The sequence below is a fragment of the Loxodonta africana genome, chromosome 3 (assembly GCF_030014295.1).
Source record: "Loxodonta africana isolate mLoxAfr1 chromosome 3, mLoxAfr1.hap2, whole genome shotgun sequence".
Lineage (NCBI taxonomy): Eukaryota > Metazoa > Chordata > Mammalia > Proboscidea > Elephantidae > Loxodonta > Loxodonta africana.
Window position 1 is genome coordinate 2,172,811 of NC_087344.1, and position 18,807 is coordinate 2,191,617.

The 18,807-nt window shown below is 45.5% G+C and overlaps 2 protein-coding genes across 13 annotated transcripts in view; both read left to right on the forward strand.

Annotated features, from left to right (window-relative positions):
• MOB3A (MOB kinase activator 3A) overlaps nucleotides 1-10,308 on the forward strand; it is a 48,168-nt gene extending 37,860 nt beyond the window's left edge. For 2 of the 3 annotated variants that reach the window (XM_064280160.1, XM_064280161.1), the window contains one exon: nucleotides 5,269-10,308. In XM_064280160.1, the coding sequence (XP_064136230.1) occupies nucleotides 5,269-5,475 (207 nt within the window). In that variant the 3' untranslated portion in view covers nucleotides 5,476-10,308. The remainder of the gene's footprint in view (nucleotides 1-5,268) is intronic. The other variant, XM_064280159.1, reaches the window with a different exon arrangement.
• A 2,073-nt stretch (nucleotides 10,309-12,381) lies between these two features.
• The window catches only part of LOC100661960 (zinc finger protein 883-like), a 42,986-nt gene continuing 36,560 nt past the window's right edge, over nucleotides 12,382-18,807 (forward strand). For 4 of the 10 annotated variants that reach the window (XM_064280156.1, XM_064280157.1, XM_064280155.1 and 1 more), the window contains exon 1: nucleotides 12,391-12,684. Coding sequence is in view for 1 of the 10 variants with exons in the window: in XM_064280158.1 (XP_064136228.1) it covers nucleotides 12,407-12,684 (278 nt within the window). In the remaining 9 variants the exon portion in view is untranslated. Of the gene's footprint in view, nucleotides 12,685-18,807 lie in introns of all 10 variants that reach the window. The other 6 variants (XR_010321155.1, XR_010321154.1, XR_010321153.1 and 3 more) reach the window with 4 other exon arrangements.

An 18,807-nucleotide genomic window follows, 5' to 3' on the forward strand; every position in this document is an offset into this window, starting at 1 on the left:
AATCTCAGGGTGCCATGTGCTACAGGAAACCGTGGCTTTGACTAAGGGGTTTGGTCCTTTGCAACATGGGCTGCACTCCACATTCTGGACTTGGGGCAGATCAGGAAGAGGGTTGCCATGGACAGGCCACTGTTCGTCACAGCAAGGGTGGACGCTGAGGTGACACCAGGTCAGCTGCAAGATCCACGGTTTGGAAAACAGGGCTGTGTTGTGACTTCTCGCGCCTAGAGGGCACCGTGTGTCTGTGGGAAGGGATGTAGTTTTGTGTTTTCAGAGTGCGTGTTCTTTGGGAAAGCTTTCTGAAGAAGCTTCCTTTCTCCTGAAGCTCACCATTTCATTATGCAAACACACCTTGGCCCTCTCCAGGACCAGCTTTGGAATTTCTGGAGCCTTTATGGGAGCCCTGGAGCCCTGATGATGCAGTGGTTAAGAGCTCGGCTGCTAACCAAAAGATCTGCAGTTAGAACCCACCAGCTGCTTCTTAGAAATCCTGTGGGGCAGTTCTACTTTGTCCTATAGCGTTGCTATGAGTTGGAATCGACTCAATGGCAATGAGTTTTTGTTTATGGGAGACCTAGTGGTGTAGTGGTTAAGTGCTCAGCTGCAAAGCAAAAGGTTGGCCATTCAAACTCACCCATCGGCTCCATGGTAGAAAGACCTAGTGATCTGCTCCCATAAAGATTACAGCTAGAAAACTCTGTGGGGCAGTTCTACCATGCCCTATAGGGTGGGCATGAGTCAGGATCAACTCAGTGGCAATGGGATTGGAGTTCCTGGGTGGTGCAAACAGTTAACATGCTAGGCCGCTCACCAAAAGGCTGACAGTTGGAGTCTAACCAGAGGCATCTCGGAAGAAAGTAGGTGGTGACCTACTTCTGAACAGCCATTGAAAACCCTGTGGGCAATTCTATTCTATCACATGGGGTCACTATGGGCTGGAATCAAGTCGATGGCACACAGCAACAGCACAGGGTTTAAAAACCATCCCTTTGTGGTTGCTGAATATTGGCCCCCCAAAAAAGTTCCTGCTCTGGTCCCCAGACCTGTGGGCATGGTGCCTCAACTCTGTAAAAGGGACCCTGCAGATGGACGAAGTGAAGGGTCTTGAGACGGGAGATGATCCTGGATCACCCGGGCAGCCCATGTGATCATAGTGTCCTCAGAAGAGGGAGGCAGGAGGGTCAGAGAAGTTAACGACAGTGTTTCTCGACCTTTATTATTACGTATTCTGTCTCCATTACGGAGCCAGAGGAGATGTGAGGATGGAAGGAGAGAGAGAGAGACTGCTGGTTCTGAAGATGCAGGAAGGGGCTACGGGGCCAAGGAACTCGGTGTCTCTAGAAGCTGGAAAAGGCCAGGAGACAATCCTCCCTGGCGTCTCCGAGAGGAACTGGCCCTGCTGATACCGCAATTGTAGGACTGATTTTTCCTGGTTTGTTGTTTGGTCGTTTAATTTTGTTTGTGGTCATTTTGACATGCTAAATGAACTTTTAAATTTTTGTTTTGCGTTCTAATCAGTTTTTTCCTTGATGGTTTCTTCCCTTGTCACAAAAACCTCCCAAGGCTGTCAAGTTGATTCCGACTCATATGACAAGCTTATCAACTTGGATCGGGAAAGGTGTTACCATAAATAATAAAACCCATAAATAATACTCACCTTTATTTACTTCTGGCTCTCTATAGTTTTCATATATATATATACACTAAATTCCAGATAAACTAGAGGATTAAATTGTGTGTATGGTGAGAGCTGTCTCTAATGAAGTTTTTTTTTTAATTAAAAAAATTTTTTTATTGTGGTAAAATATATACAACGTGCAATTGGTCATCTCAACCATTTTGAAGTGTACAATTCTCTGGCGTTAATTAAATTAACAATGCTGTACAACCATCACCTCTACCTAGTTCCAAATGTTTTCCATCACCCCAAACAGAAACTCAGTGCCCCTTAAGTAATAACAACTCCAAACTCCACACCACCCCTCAAAATCACTAATCCATTTTCTGTCTCTCCGTATTTTCCTACTTGTCATGTAAGTGGGATCATACAATATTTGTCCTTTTGTGTCTGACTTATTTTGCTCACCATGATGTTTTTGAGGTTCATCTATGTCATAGCTGCATCAGAACTTCATTCTCTTTATGTCTGAAGAAATATGTATTTAAAACTAATCTAACCCGGCACCATCCAACCCTGATGTGTAGATCAGAAATGCTAGTTATTTACACATGTGTCTGTCCCTGGATTTTCTAGAAGTTTGCCTATCCCAGCTCCAGTTTTCATGTACCTTATAAAGTTACGGTGGTGGTTGTTAAATGCCATCGAGTTGGCTCCAGCTCACGATGACCTCACGTCATCACGATGACCTCACGTCATCACGATGACCTCACAGAATGAAACGTTGCCTGGTCCTGCGCCATCTTCGTGATCGTTGTAAGTTTGAGCCCATTTTTGTGGCTGTTGTGTTAATCCACCCCATTGAGGGCCTGTCCTTTTCGTTGGCCCTTTACCTTACCAAACATGATGTCCTTTTCTAGCGACTGGTCTTTTCCGATGACGTGTCCAAGGTAAGCGAGCTGAAGCCTCGCCATCCTCACTTCTAAGGGGCATTCTAGTTGTGTTTCTTCTAAGACCGATTTATTCATTCTTCTGGCAGTCTGCGGTATATCTAGCATTCTTCACCAATGCCAAAACAGCCATGCTTCTTCCATCTTCCTTTTTTATTGTCCACCTTTTGCACGCAGAGGAAGCAGATGAAAAGACCATGACGTAGTCACTTCCATGACTAAAACCCGTTGCTGTCAGGTTGATTCTGACTCATAGCACCTCTACAGGACAGAGTAGCATTTTGCCCCACAGGGTTTCTGAGGGGCAGCTGGTGGATTCCAACTGCCGACCTTTTGGTTAACAGCCGAGCTCTTAACCACTGGGCCTAATGTGCGCCTTACAAAGTTAGAATCCCGTCCTCTGGAACTGCCACATTTCAAGTACTCAGTGACTACCTTATTGGACAAATACAGTTCTGTGCATACTAATTTGTGACTAGCTGTATTCACTTAAGCCTACAGGACAGTTCTACTCTGTCCTACTGGGTGCCTATGAGTAGGAATCAACTCGACAGCAACGGGTTTGTTTGTTTTCTTCAGTTAAAACACACACACACACACACTCACTCACTCTAGCTGTCTTCAAGTCGATTTCAGCTTATGGCAACTGGTTTGCTTTGATTTGGGGCCATAGACACCGCCAAATGTCCACTAGCAGGTAGTATCGCCCGGCTGAGAACTGCGCCCAGGGCTTGCCAGAGCTGGTACAGGCCTTTGGGTCCCTGGGTGAAGCTGGGGGTCCCTGCTGACTTCACGTCCTCACCAGCGCTTCTTTTGAGCACGTTTTCTCACCCTGCAGAGTTCGTTCTCCTGGAATTTCATGGGAGCAAGAAGCGAGTGCTTTCTTAAATGTCTTGTTTACTGTTGTAGACATTTCTCAAAGGTGCGGTCCTCAGCGCCCAGCCCTGGGTCTTTATATCACAGCTGCTCTTTTAGGAGACCCACACTGGCTTTCCTCTTTCCCTTCACTCACAACTTCCTTCCTTCTATAACCGAATCTGGGCCTGGAAATGTGCTGGGTACTGGGGTTCAGTACTGCTGAGCAGGGACAGCAGGCCCCTGGATTCCCTTGGTAACCACCTGGCACCGTCAGTTCCTCCCCGGGACTGGGGCCAGACTGCAGGTCACCACGCACCATCCCTGGCCTCCACAGTGCTGCGTTTTTATTAAACATCTTTATTGAGGTATAAACCATATACCATACCATCCACTCAAAGTGTACAATTCAGTGGTTTTTAGTGTATTCCCAGAGTTGTGCAACCATCACCAATATCTAGCTCTAGAACATTCCGTCATCCCAAAAAGAAATCTGGTGCCTATTAGCAGTCACTCCCCATTCCCTCTTCCCCTAGTCCCTGTTGTTGGGTGCCTAAAAGTCAATTCTGACTCATAGCAACCCCATGTGACAGAGTAGAACTCCTCCATAGAATTCTAGGCTGTAATATTTATAGAAGAAGATCAGCACATTTTTCTCCCTAAGAGCCACTGGGTGGGTTTGACCCACCAACCTTTCAGTTAATGGCTGAGTGCTTAACAACTGCACCACCAGGGCTCCTTACTTAGTTCCTAGGCAGCTACTAATCCACTTCCTATCTCTAGGGATTTGCCTTTTCTGGACATTTCATATAAATGGAATCACACAATATCTGTCCTTTTGTGTCTGGCTTCTCTCATTCAACATACTGCTTTCAAGCAGGGCTGGATTAAGGCATGTGAGGGCAATAAAACCAAACCAAACTAAACCCGTTGTGGTCCAGTTGATTCCAACTCATATCGACCCTATAGGATAGAGTAGAACTGCCCCACAGAGTTTCCAAGGAACAGCTGGTGGATTCCAGCTGCCGATCTTTTTGGTTAGCAGCCGAGCTCTTAACCGCTGTGCCACTAGGACCCCAAGCACTGTTAATCTGTGGTGCCCCCTCCTCTGTTTACTCACACATTCAAACAGGATATGTGAGTTATATATGTACCCGTAACCCATTGCCATCGAGTCTATTCCGACTCATAGTGACCCTATAGGACAGAGTAGAGCTGCCCCATAGAGTTTCCAAGGAGTGCCTGGTGGATTCGAACTGCTAGCCTTCGCAGCCGTAGCACTTAACCATATGTATATGTGAGGAAACCCTGGTGGCGCAGTGGTTAACAGTTCGACAGCTAATCAAAAGGTCAGCAGTTCATATCTACCAGGTGCACCTTGGAAACCCTATGGGGCAGTTCTACTCTGTCCTATAGGATCACTGTGAGTCGGAATCGACTCAACCGGAATGGGTTAATTTCAACATTGGGAAATACACGTTATATTTTATCTTCTATTATGGAATCACACATGCCTACATGAATGGAATTTGTCTCTCCTGAATCTGTAAACATTGATCTCCTGTGAGGATGAAAATGTCACTTTTTTTTCCCTAAAGGTTTTTATTTCAGTCATTGGGATAAGCCTGCACTAATTTCTTGGATGCTTGCATATATTCTTCCTCATGTAAATCCACATTGTTTAAGAAGGAAAATCCATTTGGAAGAACTTCACACACTTTTGCCCTTTTCATGCAAGATTCCAGTGTGTCAGTGATGGCGCAGTATGCGGTTTGGTGACGTTGATCTCCAGCACTTAGTGATACTTGTAAAGCACTTCCGTCAGTTACTTGTTTCTTTCTGCAGCCTTCAGTATGGATTACACCTCAACGTAAAGAAGACAAAAATCCTCACAACCGGACCAACAAGCAACATCATGATAAATGGAGAAAATATCGAAGTTGTCAAGGATTTCATTTTACTTGGACCCACAATCGATGCCCATGGAAACAGCAGTCAAGAAATCAAATGACATATTGCATTGGGCAAATCTGCTGCAAAAGACCTCTTTAAAGTGTTAAAAAGCAAAGATGTCACTTTGAGGACTAAGGTGCGCCTGACCCAAGCCATGGTATTTTCATATGCTTTCGAAAGCTGGCCGATGAATAAGGAAAACCTAGTAAGAATTGATGCACTTGAATTATGGGGTTGGTGAAGAATACTGAATATACCATGGACTGCCAGAAGAATGAACAAATCTGTCTTGGATGAAGTACAGCCAGAATGCCCCTTAGAAGTGAGGATGGGGCATAGAAGTACTTTGTCTCATGTACTTTGGTCAGGTTATCAGGAGGCATCAGTCCCTGGAGAAGGACCTCATGCTTGGTAAAGTAGAGGGTCAGGGAAAGAGTGGGAGACCCTCAACAAGATGGATGGTCACAGTGGCTGCAACAGTGGGCTCAAACACAGCAATGACTGTGAGGCTGACGCAGGACCGGGCAGCGTTTCGTTCTGTTGTACACAGGGTCGAAATGAGTCATAACTGACTCCACAGCACCCAGCAACAACACGCCTCACGTTACAATCCCATTTGGGAATGAGTCATCTCTGTTATGTTAATGAGGCAGGATTAGCGTAGGGCATGGCTTAAATCAATCTCTTTTCAGATATAAAAGAGATTAAATAAGCAGGTGAGGAAAGCAGAGATGGAGAAAGACACATGCCAAGCCACATGATGATTGCCCAGGAGCAGAAAATCAGAAGGGACAAGGACCTTCCTCCAGGCCCATCCAGCACAGAGAGAAAGCCTTCCCTAGAGGCAGCTCCCTGAATTCAGATTTCTAGCCTCACAAACTGTGAGACAATAAATTTCTGTTTGTTAAAGCTACCCACTTGTGATGTTTCTGTTACAGCATCACTAGATAACTATGGGAAACACTATCAACCATCTTGATCTAATTGACATTTATTGAACACTCAACAACAGCATAAGACACATTATTTCCAAGTGCTCATTAAGTATGCAGTAAGCTAGACCATATGCTGGCTTATAATACAAACGTTAACAACAGGATAAAATAAAAAAAGCTGTGGTATATTCACACATTGGAATAAAACACAATGACAAAAAAAACAAAAAATTACTGCTATGTGCAACAACATAGATAAAATCTCACAGACATTATGTTGACTACATGAAGTCAGACACAGTATACTTCATATATTATTCTGACTATATGAAGTCAAAGATTGGGCAAATATTATCGCTGGCAATACAGTCAGAACAATGGTTACTCCGAGGGTGAATATCAACTGGGAAAAGGGCATGAGGGAATCATGTGCACCTGAAAATTTCCCTAACTTGATCTCAGAGGACGCTATATGAGTGTCTATCCAGATGTACAAATTCATTGTGTTGTACACTGAATATCAGTACACATCAAAATAATAAATGTTGGAGAGGTTGTGGAGAGACTGAAACACTTATACACTGCTGGTGGGAATGTAAAATGGTACAGCCACCTTGGAAATTGATTTGGCATGTCCTTAAAAAGCTAGGAACAGTAGTACCATATGATCCAGCCAGTGAAAACCTTATGAATGGCAGTGGAACATTGTCTGATATAGTGCTAGAAGATATGCCCCCCAGGTTGGAAGGCACTCCAAAGATGCCTGGGGAAGAGCTGCCTCTTCAAAGTAGAGTCGACCTTAATGATGTGGATGGAGTAAAGCTTTTGGGACCTTCATTTGCTGATGTGGCATGACTCAAAATGAGAAGAAACAGCTGCAAACATCCATTAATAATCAGATCCTGGAATGTATGAAGTATGAATCTAGGAAAATTGGAAATAGAAATGAAACGGAATGCATAAACATTGATATTCTAGGCATTAGTAAGCTGAAATGGACTGGTATTGGCCATTTTGAATTGGACAATCATATAGTCTACTATGATAGGAATGACAACTTGAAGAGGAATGGTGTTGCATTCATCGTCGAAAGGAACATTTCAAGATCTATCCTGAAGTCCAACGCTGTCAGTGGTAGGATAATATCCATACGCGTACAAGGAAAACCACTTAACACGACTATTATTCAAATTTACGCACCAACCACTAAGACCAAAGATGAAGAAATTGAAGATTTTTATCAGCTGCTGCAGTCTGAAATTGATTGAACATGCAATCAGGATGCATTGATAATTACTGGTGATTAGAATGCTAAAGTTGGAAACAGGAAGGATTGGTAGTTGGAAAATATGGCCCTGGTGATAGAAACAATGCCAGAGAGCCCATGACAGAATTTTGCAAGACCAACGACTTCTTCATTACAAATACCTTCTTTCACCAACATAAATGGCGACTGTACACATGGACCTTGCCAGATGGAACACACAGGAATCAAATCGACTACATCTGTGGAAAGAGACGATGGAAAAACTCAATATCATCAGTCAGAACAAGGCCGGGGCTGACTGTGGAACAGACCATCAATTGCTCATAAGAAAGTTCAAGCTGAAACTGAAGAAAATCAGAGCAAGTCCACGAGAGCCAAAATACAACCTTGAATATATCCCACCTGAATTTAGAGGCCATCTCAAGAATAGGTTTGATGTGTTGAACACTAGTAACCCAAGACAAGATGAGCTGTGGAATGACATCAAGGACATCATACATGAAGAAAGCAAGAGGTTGTTGAAAAGACAGGAAAGAAAGAAAAGACCAAGATGGATGTCAGAGGAGACTCTGAAACTTGCTCACAAACGTCCAGCAGCTAAAGCAAAAGGAAGAAATGATGAACTACAAGAACTGAACAGAAGATTTCAAAGGGTGTCTCGAGAAGACAAAGTAAAGTGTTATAATGACATGTGCAAAGAGCTGGAGATAGAAAACCAAAATGGAAGAACACGCTGGGTGTTTCTCAAGCTGAAAGAACTGAAGAAAAAAATTCAAGCCTTGAGTTGCAATAGTGAAGGATTCTATGGGGAAAATATTAAACAAGGCAGGAAGCATCAAAAGAAGATGTAGGGAATACACAGAGTCATTATACCAAAAAGAATTAGTCGATGTTCAACCATTTCAATAGGTGGCATATGATCAGGAACCGATGGTACTGAAGGAAGAGGTCCAAGCTGCACTGAAGGCATTGGCGAAAAACAAGGCTCCAGGAATTGATGGAATATCAATTGAGATGTTTCAACAAACAGATGCAGAGCTGGAGGTGCTCACTCGTCTATGCCAAGAAATAGGGAAGACAGCTTCCTGGCCAACTGAATGAAGGGATCCACATTTATGCCTATTCCCAAGAAAGGCGATCCAACTGAATGCGGAAATTATTGAACAATATCATTAATATCACACACAAGCAAAGTTTTGCTGAAGAGCATTAAAAAACGGCTGCAGCAGTATATTGACAGAGAACTACCAGAAATTCAGGCCAGTTTCAGAAGAGGATGTGGAACCAGGGATATCATTGCTGATGTCAGATGGATCCTGGCTGAAAGGAGAGAATGCCAGAAGGATCTATACCTGTGTTTTATTGACTATATAAAGCATTCGACTGTGTGGATCATAACAAATTATGGATAACACTGTGAAGAATGGGAATTCCAGAACATTTCATTGTGCTCATGAGGAACCTTTACATGGATCAAGAGGCAGTTGTTCAGACAGAACAATGGGATACTAAGTGGTTTAAAATCAGGAAAGGTGTGGGTCAGAGTTGTATCTTTTCACCATACCTATTCATTTTGCATGCTGAGCAAATAATCCGAGAAGCTGGACTATACGAAGAAGAACGGGGCATCAGGATTGGAGGAAGGCTCATTAACAACCTGCGTTGTGCAGATGACACAACCTTGCTTGCTGAAAGTAAAGAGGACTTGAAGCACTTACTTATGAAGATCAAAGACCACAGCCTTCAGTATAAACTGCACCTCAACATAAAGAAAACAAAAATCCTCACAACTGGACCAATGAGCAACATCATGATAAACAGAGAAAAGATTCAAGTTGTCAGGGATTTCATTTTACTTGGATCCACAATCAACAGCCACGGAAGCAGCAGTCAAGAAATCAAAAGACGTGTTGTATTGGGCAAATCTGCTGCAAAGGACCTCTTCAAGGTGTTGAAAAGTAAAGATGTCACCTTGAAGACTAAAGTACACCTGACCCAAGCCATGGTATTTTCAATCACATCATATGCATGCGAAAGCTGGACAATGAATAAGGAAGACCAAAAAAGAACTGATGCCTTTGATTGTGGTGTTGGCGAAGAATATTGAATATCCCATGGACTGCCAAAAGAATGAACAAATCTGTCTTGGAGGAAGTACAACCAGAATGCTCCTTAGAAGCAAGGATGGTGAGACTGCATCCTACATACTTTGGACATGTTGTCAGGAGGGATCAGTCCCTGGAGAAGGACATCATGCTTGGCAAAGTACAGGGTCAGCAGAAAAGAGGAAGACCCTCAACGGGGTGGACTTACACAGTGGCTGCAACAATGAGCTCAAGCATAACAGCAATTGTGAGCATGGCGCAGGAGCAGGCAGTGTTTCTGTTGTGCATCGGGTCGCTACGAGCCGGAACCAACTGGACAGCACCGAACAACAACAACATGATCCAGCAATCCCACTCCTTGGAATATATCCTAGAGAAATAAGAGCTGTCACATGAATAGGTATATGCACACCCGTGTTCATTGCAGCACTGTTCACAGTAGCAAAAAGATGGAAATAACCTAGGTGCCCATCAATGAATGAATGGGTAAACAAATTAAGGTACATTCCCACAATGGAATACCACGCGATGATAAAGAACAATGATGAATCCACGAGACATCTCATAACATGGATGAATCCGGAAGGCATTACGCTCAGTGAAATTAGTCACAAAAGGACAATCATTGTATGAGACCACTGTTATAAGAACTCAAGAAATGGTTTAAACACAGAAGAAAACATTCTTTGATGGTTACAAGGGTGGGGAGGGAGAGGGGGGTATTCACTAACTAGATAGTAGACAAGAATTATCTTAGGTGAAGGGAAGGACCACACACAATACAGGCTAAGTCAGCACACCTGGTCTAAACAAAAGCTAAGAAGTTTCCTGAATACAACCAAACACTTCCAAGGACAGAGTAGCAGGGGTGGGGGCCTGGGGACAATGGTTTTAGGGGACATTTAGGTCAAGTGGCATGACAAAGTTTATTAATAAAATGTTCTGCATCCCACTTTGGTGAGTGGCATCTGGGGTCTTAAAAGCTTGCAAAAAACCATTTAAGATGCATCAGTTGGTCCCAACTCACCTGGAGCAAAGGAGAATGAAGAACACCAAAGACACAGGAAAATATTAGCCCAAGAGACAGAAACGGCCACATAAACCAGAGACTCCATCAGCCTGAGACCAGAAAAACTAGATGGTGCCTGGCTACCACCAAAGACCACCCAGACAGTGAACACAAACAGACAGTCCCTGACAGAGCAGGAGGAAATTCTAGTAAAAAAGGCCAGACTTATTGGCCTGACTGAGACTGGAGGAACCCCGGAAGACATGGCTCCGGACCCTGTTAACCCAGGACTAAGACCATTCCGGAAGCCAACTTTTCAGACAAAGATTAGACTGGACTATAAGATATAAAATGATACTCGTGAAGAATGTGCTTCTTAGTTCACATAGATATATGAGACTAAATGGGCAGCTCCTGTATAGAGGCAAAATGAGAAGGCAGAAAGGGACAGAAGCTGGTTGAATGGACACGGGCAATCTGGGGTAGAAAGCAGGAGTGTGCTGTCACATTATAGAACAACTAGGGTCACATAAAAATGTGTGCAAAAATTTTTGCATGAGAAACTAACTTGATCTGTAAACTTTCCCTTGAAGCACAATAAAAAAAAAGATTACTACACATTACGCACTTTACTACATGTGTGTATATAGAAGGTGCACCCGGCCCAAGCCATGGTGTTTTCAATTGCCTCATATGTATGCGAAAGCTGGACAATGAATACTGAAGACCAAAGAAGAATTTATGCCTTTGAGTTATGGTATTGGTGAAGAATATCGAATATACCATGTACTGCCAGAAGAAGGAGCAAATCTGTCTTGGAAGAAGTACAGCCAGAGAGCCAGAGTACTCCTTGGATGCGAGGATGGCGAGACTACGTCTCACAACTTTAGACATGTTATCAGGAGGGAGTAGTCCCCAAAGAAGGACATCATGCTTGGTAAAATACAGAAAAATACAGAGTCATGGAAAAAAAGGAAGACCCTCAATGAGATGGATTGACACAGTGGCTGCAACAGTGGGCTGAAGCATAACAACGATTGTGAGGATGGCACAGGACTGAGCTGTGTTTTGTTCTGTTGTACATAGTGTCTCTATGAGTCAGAATCGACTGGGCGGCACCTTACAGCAACAACCACATACGAGAAAGAAAAACTGCTTACAGTTGTCATTTTCGAAGGTCCTTCGCCTTCTCCCTACTGGCCCTGAGAACCACTGGTACCTTCCAGCCTCTCACCCTGGAAAACTCCTCTCTCCAGGGTCCTGAGCGCCTGGAGGGGTCCGGCTGGGTCTGCACAGACTCCGCCTGCTCTGAGGGAACGATACCTGGTATCTCTAAGAGATGACAAACCGTGAACCAGAAGCCGCACTAGAGACTCCACAGCTCCAAAGACGGGGAAATGCTCATGAGGAGCAAGAAATGATTTCTCTAAAGAACGTGGTAAAGTTTTTTCAAATAGCCAAATATGCAAATACCAACTTTCTCTGCTTCCGAAAGGTATCTTCGACTGTTGAAATCCGCGTTTCTGCTGCATTTAAGAAAACCTAGACTTTTTTCTCGAGAGGAAATAAGGACAGCCGCGGTCAGATCCCATATAAGAGGGGGAACCACTGAGCCCCACGGTCACTAGTCAGAGCCCTCCAGGTTCGGGCACGGAGCCTCTTCGCTGTGGCACCAACCGCCCCCGCGACCGGAAGCGGAACAGTGTGCCCACGAATGGGCAGCCGCGGTCCGTCGCCCCCCGCTCCGGCTAGAAGTCAGTGCCGTTCTGTTTCCGGTCCGCCGGCTCCCCTAGCGGGCGACCCGCGGGTCCCCGTCCCGGCTCTGAGGGCGCGGCTCCCGCTCCCCTCGCCACCCCGGTCTCTCCGTCTCCGCCGCTTCCTGCGCGACCCCGGGCCCGCGGGCGCCGCTGCTTTCCGGAGGCCGAGGCGGTGGGGACCCGCGTCTCTCGCCGCCTTCCCAGGTGAGAGCGTGGGCATCGTCGCCGCGCGCAGGTGAGCTTCTCGGAGCAGCGGCGGTGGCGTCCCCGGGGGGCTGTGAGGAGCGGGGCTCGTCGGCCTGAGTCTAGATGCTCCGCTCCCCGCGCTCCGCGGGCTTCTCTGTTCTCGTCGTGACCGTGCGGCCTCCGCCGGGCTCCTCGGCCTCCTGGGCCGGCGCCCAGACACGCGCGGCCGCAGACGGACGGACAGACAGACAGACAGGGACACACAGAGAGACACAGACGGACAGACAGACAGACAGGGACACACAGAGAGACACAGACGGACAGACAGACACAGACACGGGCGGCCGCAGACGGACAGAGACACAGAGACACACAGAGAGACACAGATGGACAGACAGACACAGACAGAGACAGACACGCGCGGCCGCAGACCGACGGACAGACACAGACACATAGACACGCGCGGCCGCAGACCGACGGACAGACAGAGACGCAGACGGACAGACAGACACAGACACACAGACAGACACGCGCGGCCGCAGACGGACGGACAGACAGACAGAGACACAGACACACAGACAGACAAGCGCGGCCGCAGACCGACGGACAGACAGAGACACAGACGGACAGACAGACACAGACACGCGCGGCCACAGACGGACAGACAGACAGACAGAGACACAGACAGACACACAGAGAGACACAGACGGACAGACAGACAGAGAGACAGAGACGGACCGACAGACACAGACAGACACAGAGAGACAAGGACAGACAGACACACAGAGAGACACAGATGGACAGACACAGACACACACGCCCACAGACACACAGAGAGACACGCGCGGCCGCAGACGGGCAGACAGACACACAGATATGCACGGCTGCAGACAGACAGACAGACAGGCACGGCCACAGACGGACAGACACACAGACACAGATGGACAGACACAGACACATGCCGACAGACAGACATGCGGAGCTGCAGACGGACAGACACGCACGGCCACAGACGGACAGACAGACACACAGACACAGACGGGCAGACACAGTAACATACACGCCCACAGACGCTCGCGGCCGCAGACGGACAGACAGACAGACACAGACACACACGCCCACAGACACACAGACAGAGACACAGACAGACACGCGCAGCCACAGACAGACACACAGACACACACACATGCCCACAGACGACAGACAGACAGACAGATACGCACGGCCACAGACACACAGAGACACAGATGGACAGACACAGACACACAGATACACACAGACACACGGAGACACAGACATACATGCCCACAGACACAGGCACACACTTGCACACAGACACACAGACTGCCACACAGACACATGCAGAGGGACATACACAAATACACACAGGCACACAGCCACACAGCCACACACACTGCAGTCATGTTGAGCTCCTCATCAGGCTGCCATCACCCTTGTCCTGTATGTATGTTGTTGTTAGGTGCCATTGAGTCAGTTCCAACTCATAGCGACCCAATGTACAACAGAACGACACACTGCCCAGTCCTGAGCCATCCTCACAATTGCTGTTATGCTTGAGATCATTGTTGCAGCCACTGTGTCAGTCCATCTCATTGAGGGTCTTCCCCTTTTTCACTGACCCTCTACTTTACCAACCATGATGTTCTTCTCCAGGGAGTGGTCCCTCCTGATAACATGTCCAAAGTATGTGAGACGTAGTCTTGCCATCCTTGGAGCATTCTGGTTGTACTTCTTTCAAGACAGCTTTGTTCAGTTTTTTGGTAGTCCTGTATGTATATTTTGGCCCATATATATTTACCATTTATTGAGCTATTTGAGAGATGGCCTCTATGTTAAATATTTTTTATACTGCATCTGATTTTATCCTCAAAACAACAATGTCAGGTAGGGGATATTTGCGGGATTTTACTAAAGTAGTAATCTTGGAGAAATTAAGTAGCTTGCCCAAGGACAAAAATCTAGTTAAGTGGCAGTGCCTGACCTCAAATTCAGGTCTGTTCTTACTTCAAGAGGCATGTTTTTGACTACAATTTCCTGCCTAACATGGCTCCACTTTGTTTTCTGTGCTTTATCAGGCAGGACTTTAATTTTTTTTTTTAATTGTGCTTTAAGTGAAAGTTTGCAAATCAAGTCAGTCTCTCATACAAAAATCTATATACACCTTGCTATGTAGTCCTAGTTGCTCTCCCTGTGATGAGGACACACTCTTCTTTACCCTGTATTCCCCGTGGCCATTCAGCTAGTTTGTGTCCACCTCTGCCTTCTCATCTCCCCTCCAGTCGGGCTGCCCACATAGTCTCATGTGCCTACTTGAGCCAAGAAGCTCACTCCTCACCAGTATCATTTTCTGTCTTATAGTTCAGTCCAATCCCTGTCTGCAGAGTTGGCTTTGGGAATGATTTCTGTCTTGGGCTAACAGAAGTCTGGGGACCATGACCTCCGGGCTCCTTCTAGTCTCAGTTAGACCATTAAGTCTGGTCTTTTTACAAGAATTTGAGGTCTGCCTCCCACTGCTCTCCTGCTCCCTCAGGAGTTCTCCGTTGTGTTCCCTGTTAGGGCAGTCATCGGTTGTAGCCAGACACCACCTAGTTCTTCTGGTCTCAGGCTGATGTAGTCTCTGGTTTATGTGGCCCTTTCTGTCTCATGGGCTCATAATTACCTTGTGTCTTTGGTATTCTTCATTCCCCTTTGCTCCAGGTGGGTTGAGACCAATTGATGCATCTTAGATGGCCACTTGCTAGCGTTTAAGACCCCAGACGCCACTCTCCAAAGTGGGATGCAGAATGTTTTCTTAATAGATTTTATTATGCCCGTTGACCTAGATGTCCCCTGAAACCATGATCCCCAGCACCCCCTCCCCTGCTATGCTGACCTTCGAAGCATTCCTTACTCAGGAAACTTGGCTTTTTGTTTAGTCCAGTTGTGCTGACCTCACCTGTATTGTGTGTTTTCTTTCCCTTTACCCAAACTAGTTCTTATCTACTATCTAATTAGTGAATACCCCTCCCGCTCCCTCCCTCCCCACCCTTATAACCATCAAAGACTATTTCCTTCTGAGTTTAAACCATTTCTTGAGTTCTTCAGGCAGGACTTCTGTGGAGTATTGCTGGTCATACAAAAATGGAGATTATGGTGAAGAATATATCCCCACTCCCTTAAAAGTTATAGGTATTGAAGACAGGTGAAGAATACAGAAACATGAGTTGGAACTAGGACGTACATTTAGGACCTTATTTATCCCAATTCCAGGAGGAAAGTATTTAGTAAGAGGCATGTTTCAAGGAATTTCTTTGGCTGTAAGGCAGAGATTTTCATCATGATTGTATGAGAAACAATACGGCCAATCCTAGTTGGTCTGACGTAAAATGTGATGTTGCTGAGCAAGCTTAGTAGAGGCGATGAGGGATGTGTAGAGATGGCACAGCCAGTGTGTGTCATCTGTGCTGGACTGGATGCTGGTGACTGAGCCACAGTGCTTGCTACCAAAGAACCACACTTCTTAAAAGGCTGATGACTTCTTGGAGCAAAGCCCATGCATGTCCCCAGTGTCAGAAAGTGAATAATAGGAGTGAGAGGAAAATGGGAGGCCCCTGTAATGAAAGTAATTAAAATACTTCAGCATATCCTAGAGCGTCAGCCACAGTACAGTGTTGCCAAAAGTACCTCATCTACTGTACTAATTATTTTACAAAGTAAGAGTCAAGAAGGGAGTCCCTGGATGGCGGAGATAGTTAAGATCACTAGCTGGAAAGCTGTCTGTTTGAACCCACCCAGATGTGCCTTGGAAGACTGGCCTGGTGATCTACTTCTGAAAGGTCATAGTAGTGTAAACCCTGTGGAGCAAATTTAAAGTTTCTCTGTTTAAATGTCTTGTTTAAGAAATCATTCGGAACTCCAATGCCATTAGCATGAGCTCTTTTGTTTTTTTAACCTCCTCAAAATTATAATTCATCTGATTTTTTTTTTGGTTAGGTAGCAGTCCTGATTTTTTTTTTCCTCTTCATATTAATTAACAAGGTGATCCAGAGCCAGTTACCTTAAAAAGTCCATGCTTTACACACTGCAGATCCGTAAATGTGGTTTTATTTCTCTAAACCCAAAAACGAAACCAAACCCATTGTCATCAAGTTGATTCTGACTCATAGTGACCCTATAGGACAGAGCAGAACTGCCCCATAGAGTTTCCGAGGAGCGCCTGGTAGATTTGAACTGCCGACCTTTTGGTTAGCAGCCGTAGCACTTAACCACTACGCCACCAGGGTTGGTACAAAAGGAGCCCTGGTGGCTCAGTGATTAAGCTCTGGGCTGCTAACCAAAAAATCATCAATTTGAAACCACCAGCACTCTGTGGGAGAAAGATGGGGCCACCTGCTTCTGTAAAGATTTCAGCCTTGGAAACCCTATGGGGCAGTTCTTCTCTGCCCCGTAGGGTGGCTATGAGTTGGAATTGACTTGATGGCAATGGGTTTGATTTTGAAGGTTAGTAAAGCCTAAGGCAGTATCTAAAGTTCCCTCCTTTCACTAACACTCAGACCAAGAAACTAAGTTACTTCTTTTTTAAAAAAAATTTTTTATTGTATTTTAGTTGAAGGTTTACAGAGTGAGCTAGTTTCTTATTAAACAATTAATATATGTATTGTTTTGTGATGTTGATCGCCAACCCCACAACACGTCACCACTCTCCCAACTCAGCCTTGGGTTCCCTATAGCCAGCTTCGCTATCCCCTCCTGCCTTCTCATCCTTACCCCTGGGCTTATGTACCCATTTAGTCTCGTTTTGTTTTATGAGCCTGTCTAATCTTTGGCTGACGGGTAGACCTCAGGAGTGATTTCATTACTGAGCTATAACTGTTTTGGGGGACCATACTCTCAGGGTTTCTCCAGTCTCTGTCAGAACTTTAAGTCTGGTTTTTTTTTTTTTTTTTTGTGTGTGTGTGTGTGAGTTAGAATTTTGTTCTACATTTGTCTCCAGTGCTGCCCCAGACCATCTATTGTGGTCCCTGTCAGAGCAGTCAGTGGTAGTAGCTGGGCACCATCTAGTTGTAAGGCGGAGGCTGTGGTTGTTGTAATCCTTTCGACTAATCTTTCCTTTGTATGTCATGGATTGAATTGTATCCCCCAAAAATATGTGTATCAGTTTGACTAGGGTATGATTCCCAGTATTGTGTGATTGTCCTCCATTTTGTCATCTGATGTGATTTTCCTGTGTGTTGTAAATCCTGTCACTATGATGTTAATGAGATGGGTTAGTCGCAGTTATGTTGATGATGAGATATACAAGATTAGATGGTGTCTTAAACCACTCACTTTGGAGATATAAAAGAGAGAAGCGAGCAGAGACACAGGGGGACCTCACACCACCAAGAAAGTAGCACTGAGAACAGAGTGCATCCTTTAGACCCAGGGTCCCTGAGCCTGAGAAGCTTCTAGTCTAGGGAAAGATTGATGACAAGGACCTTCTTCCAGAGCCAACAGAAAGAGAATGTCTTTCTCTGGAGCTGGTGCCCTGAATTTGTGCGTCTAACCTAAGACTGTGAGAAAATAAATTTCTCTTTGTTAAAGCCATCTGCTTGTGGTATTGCTGTTATAGCAGCACTAGATGACTAAGATAGAATTTGGTACCAGAAGTGGGGTGCTGCTCTAACAGATACCTAAAATGCGGAAGCTGTTTTGAAACTGAATGGGTAGAGGACTCAGAAGGAAGTGAGGAGAACTGTTAACACTGGAGATGGCACAGATGGTGCGAAGCAGCAGCAGAGAACTGGTAGCAGCAGAGAACAGGTAATAGAAGAACCAGAAGACCAGTGCCAGACAGTGCTGGAGCTGACCTGTGGAGTAATAGAGCTGAGTGCCTTTGCGCAATAAGCTTCCTGGCGAAGTGGGATGTTTCCGGGCACTTTTTTTTTTTTTTTTTTTATCAGTGGAGCTGGGCTTGCTGACCAATGGTGCAAGAGAACTGAGTGCCTTCTGGCCAAAGTTTACTGGCAAAGTGGGGTGCCTCCAGGCAATTATTGATGGAGCTGCAGAGCTTTGGAACACTTGCTCCAGCAGGTAGATGCAGGTGTGAGGCCTGACGTGCCAAGAGGGCAAGAAAGCAGAAGCTGAAGAGATAAGGAACACACACAGGAAGCTGAGCTTCCTTAGCCTCAAA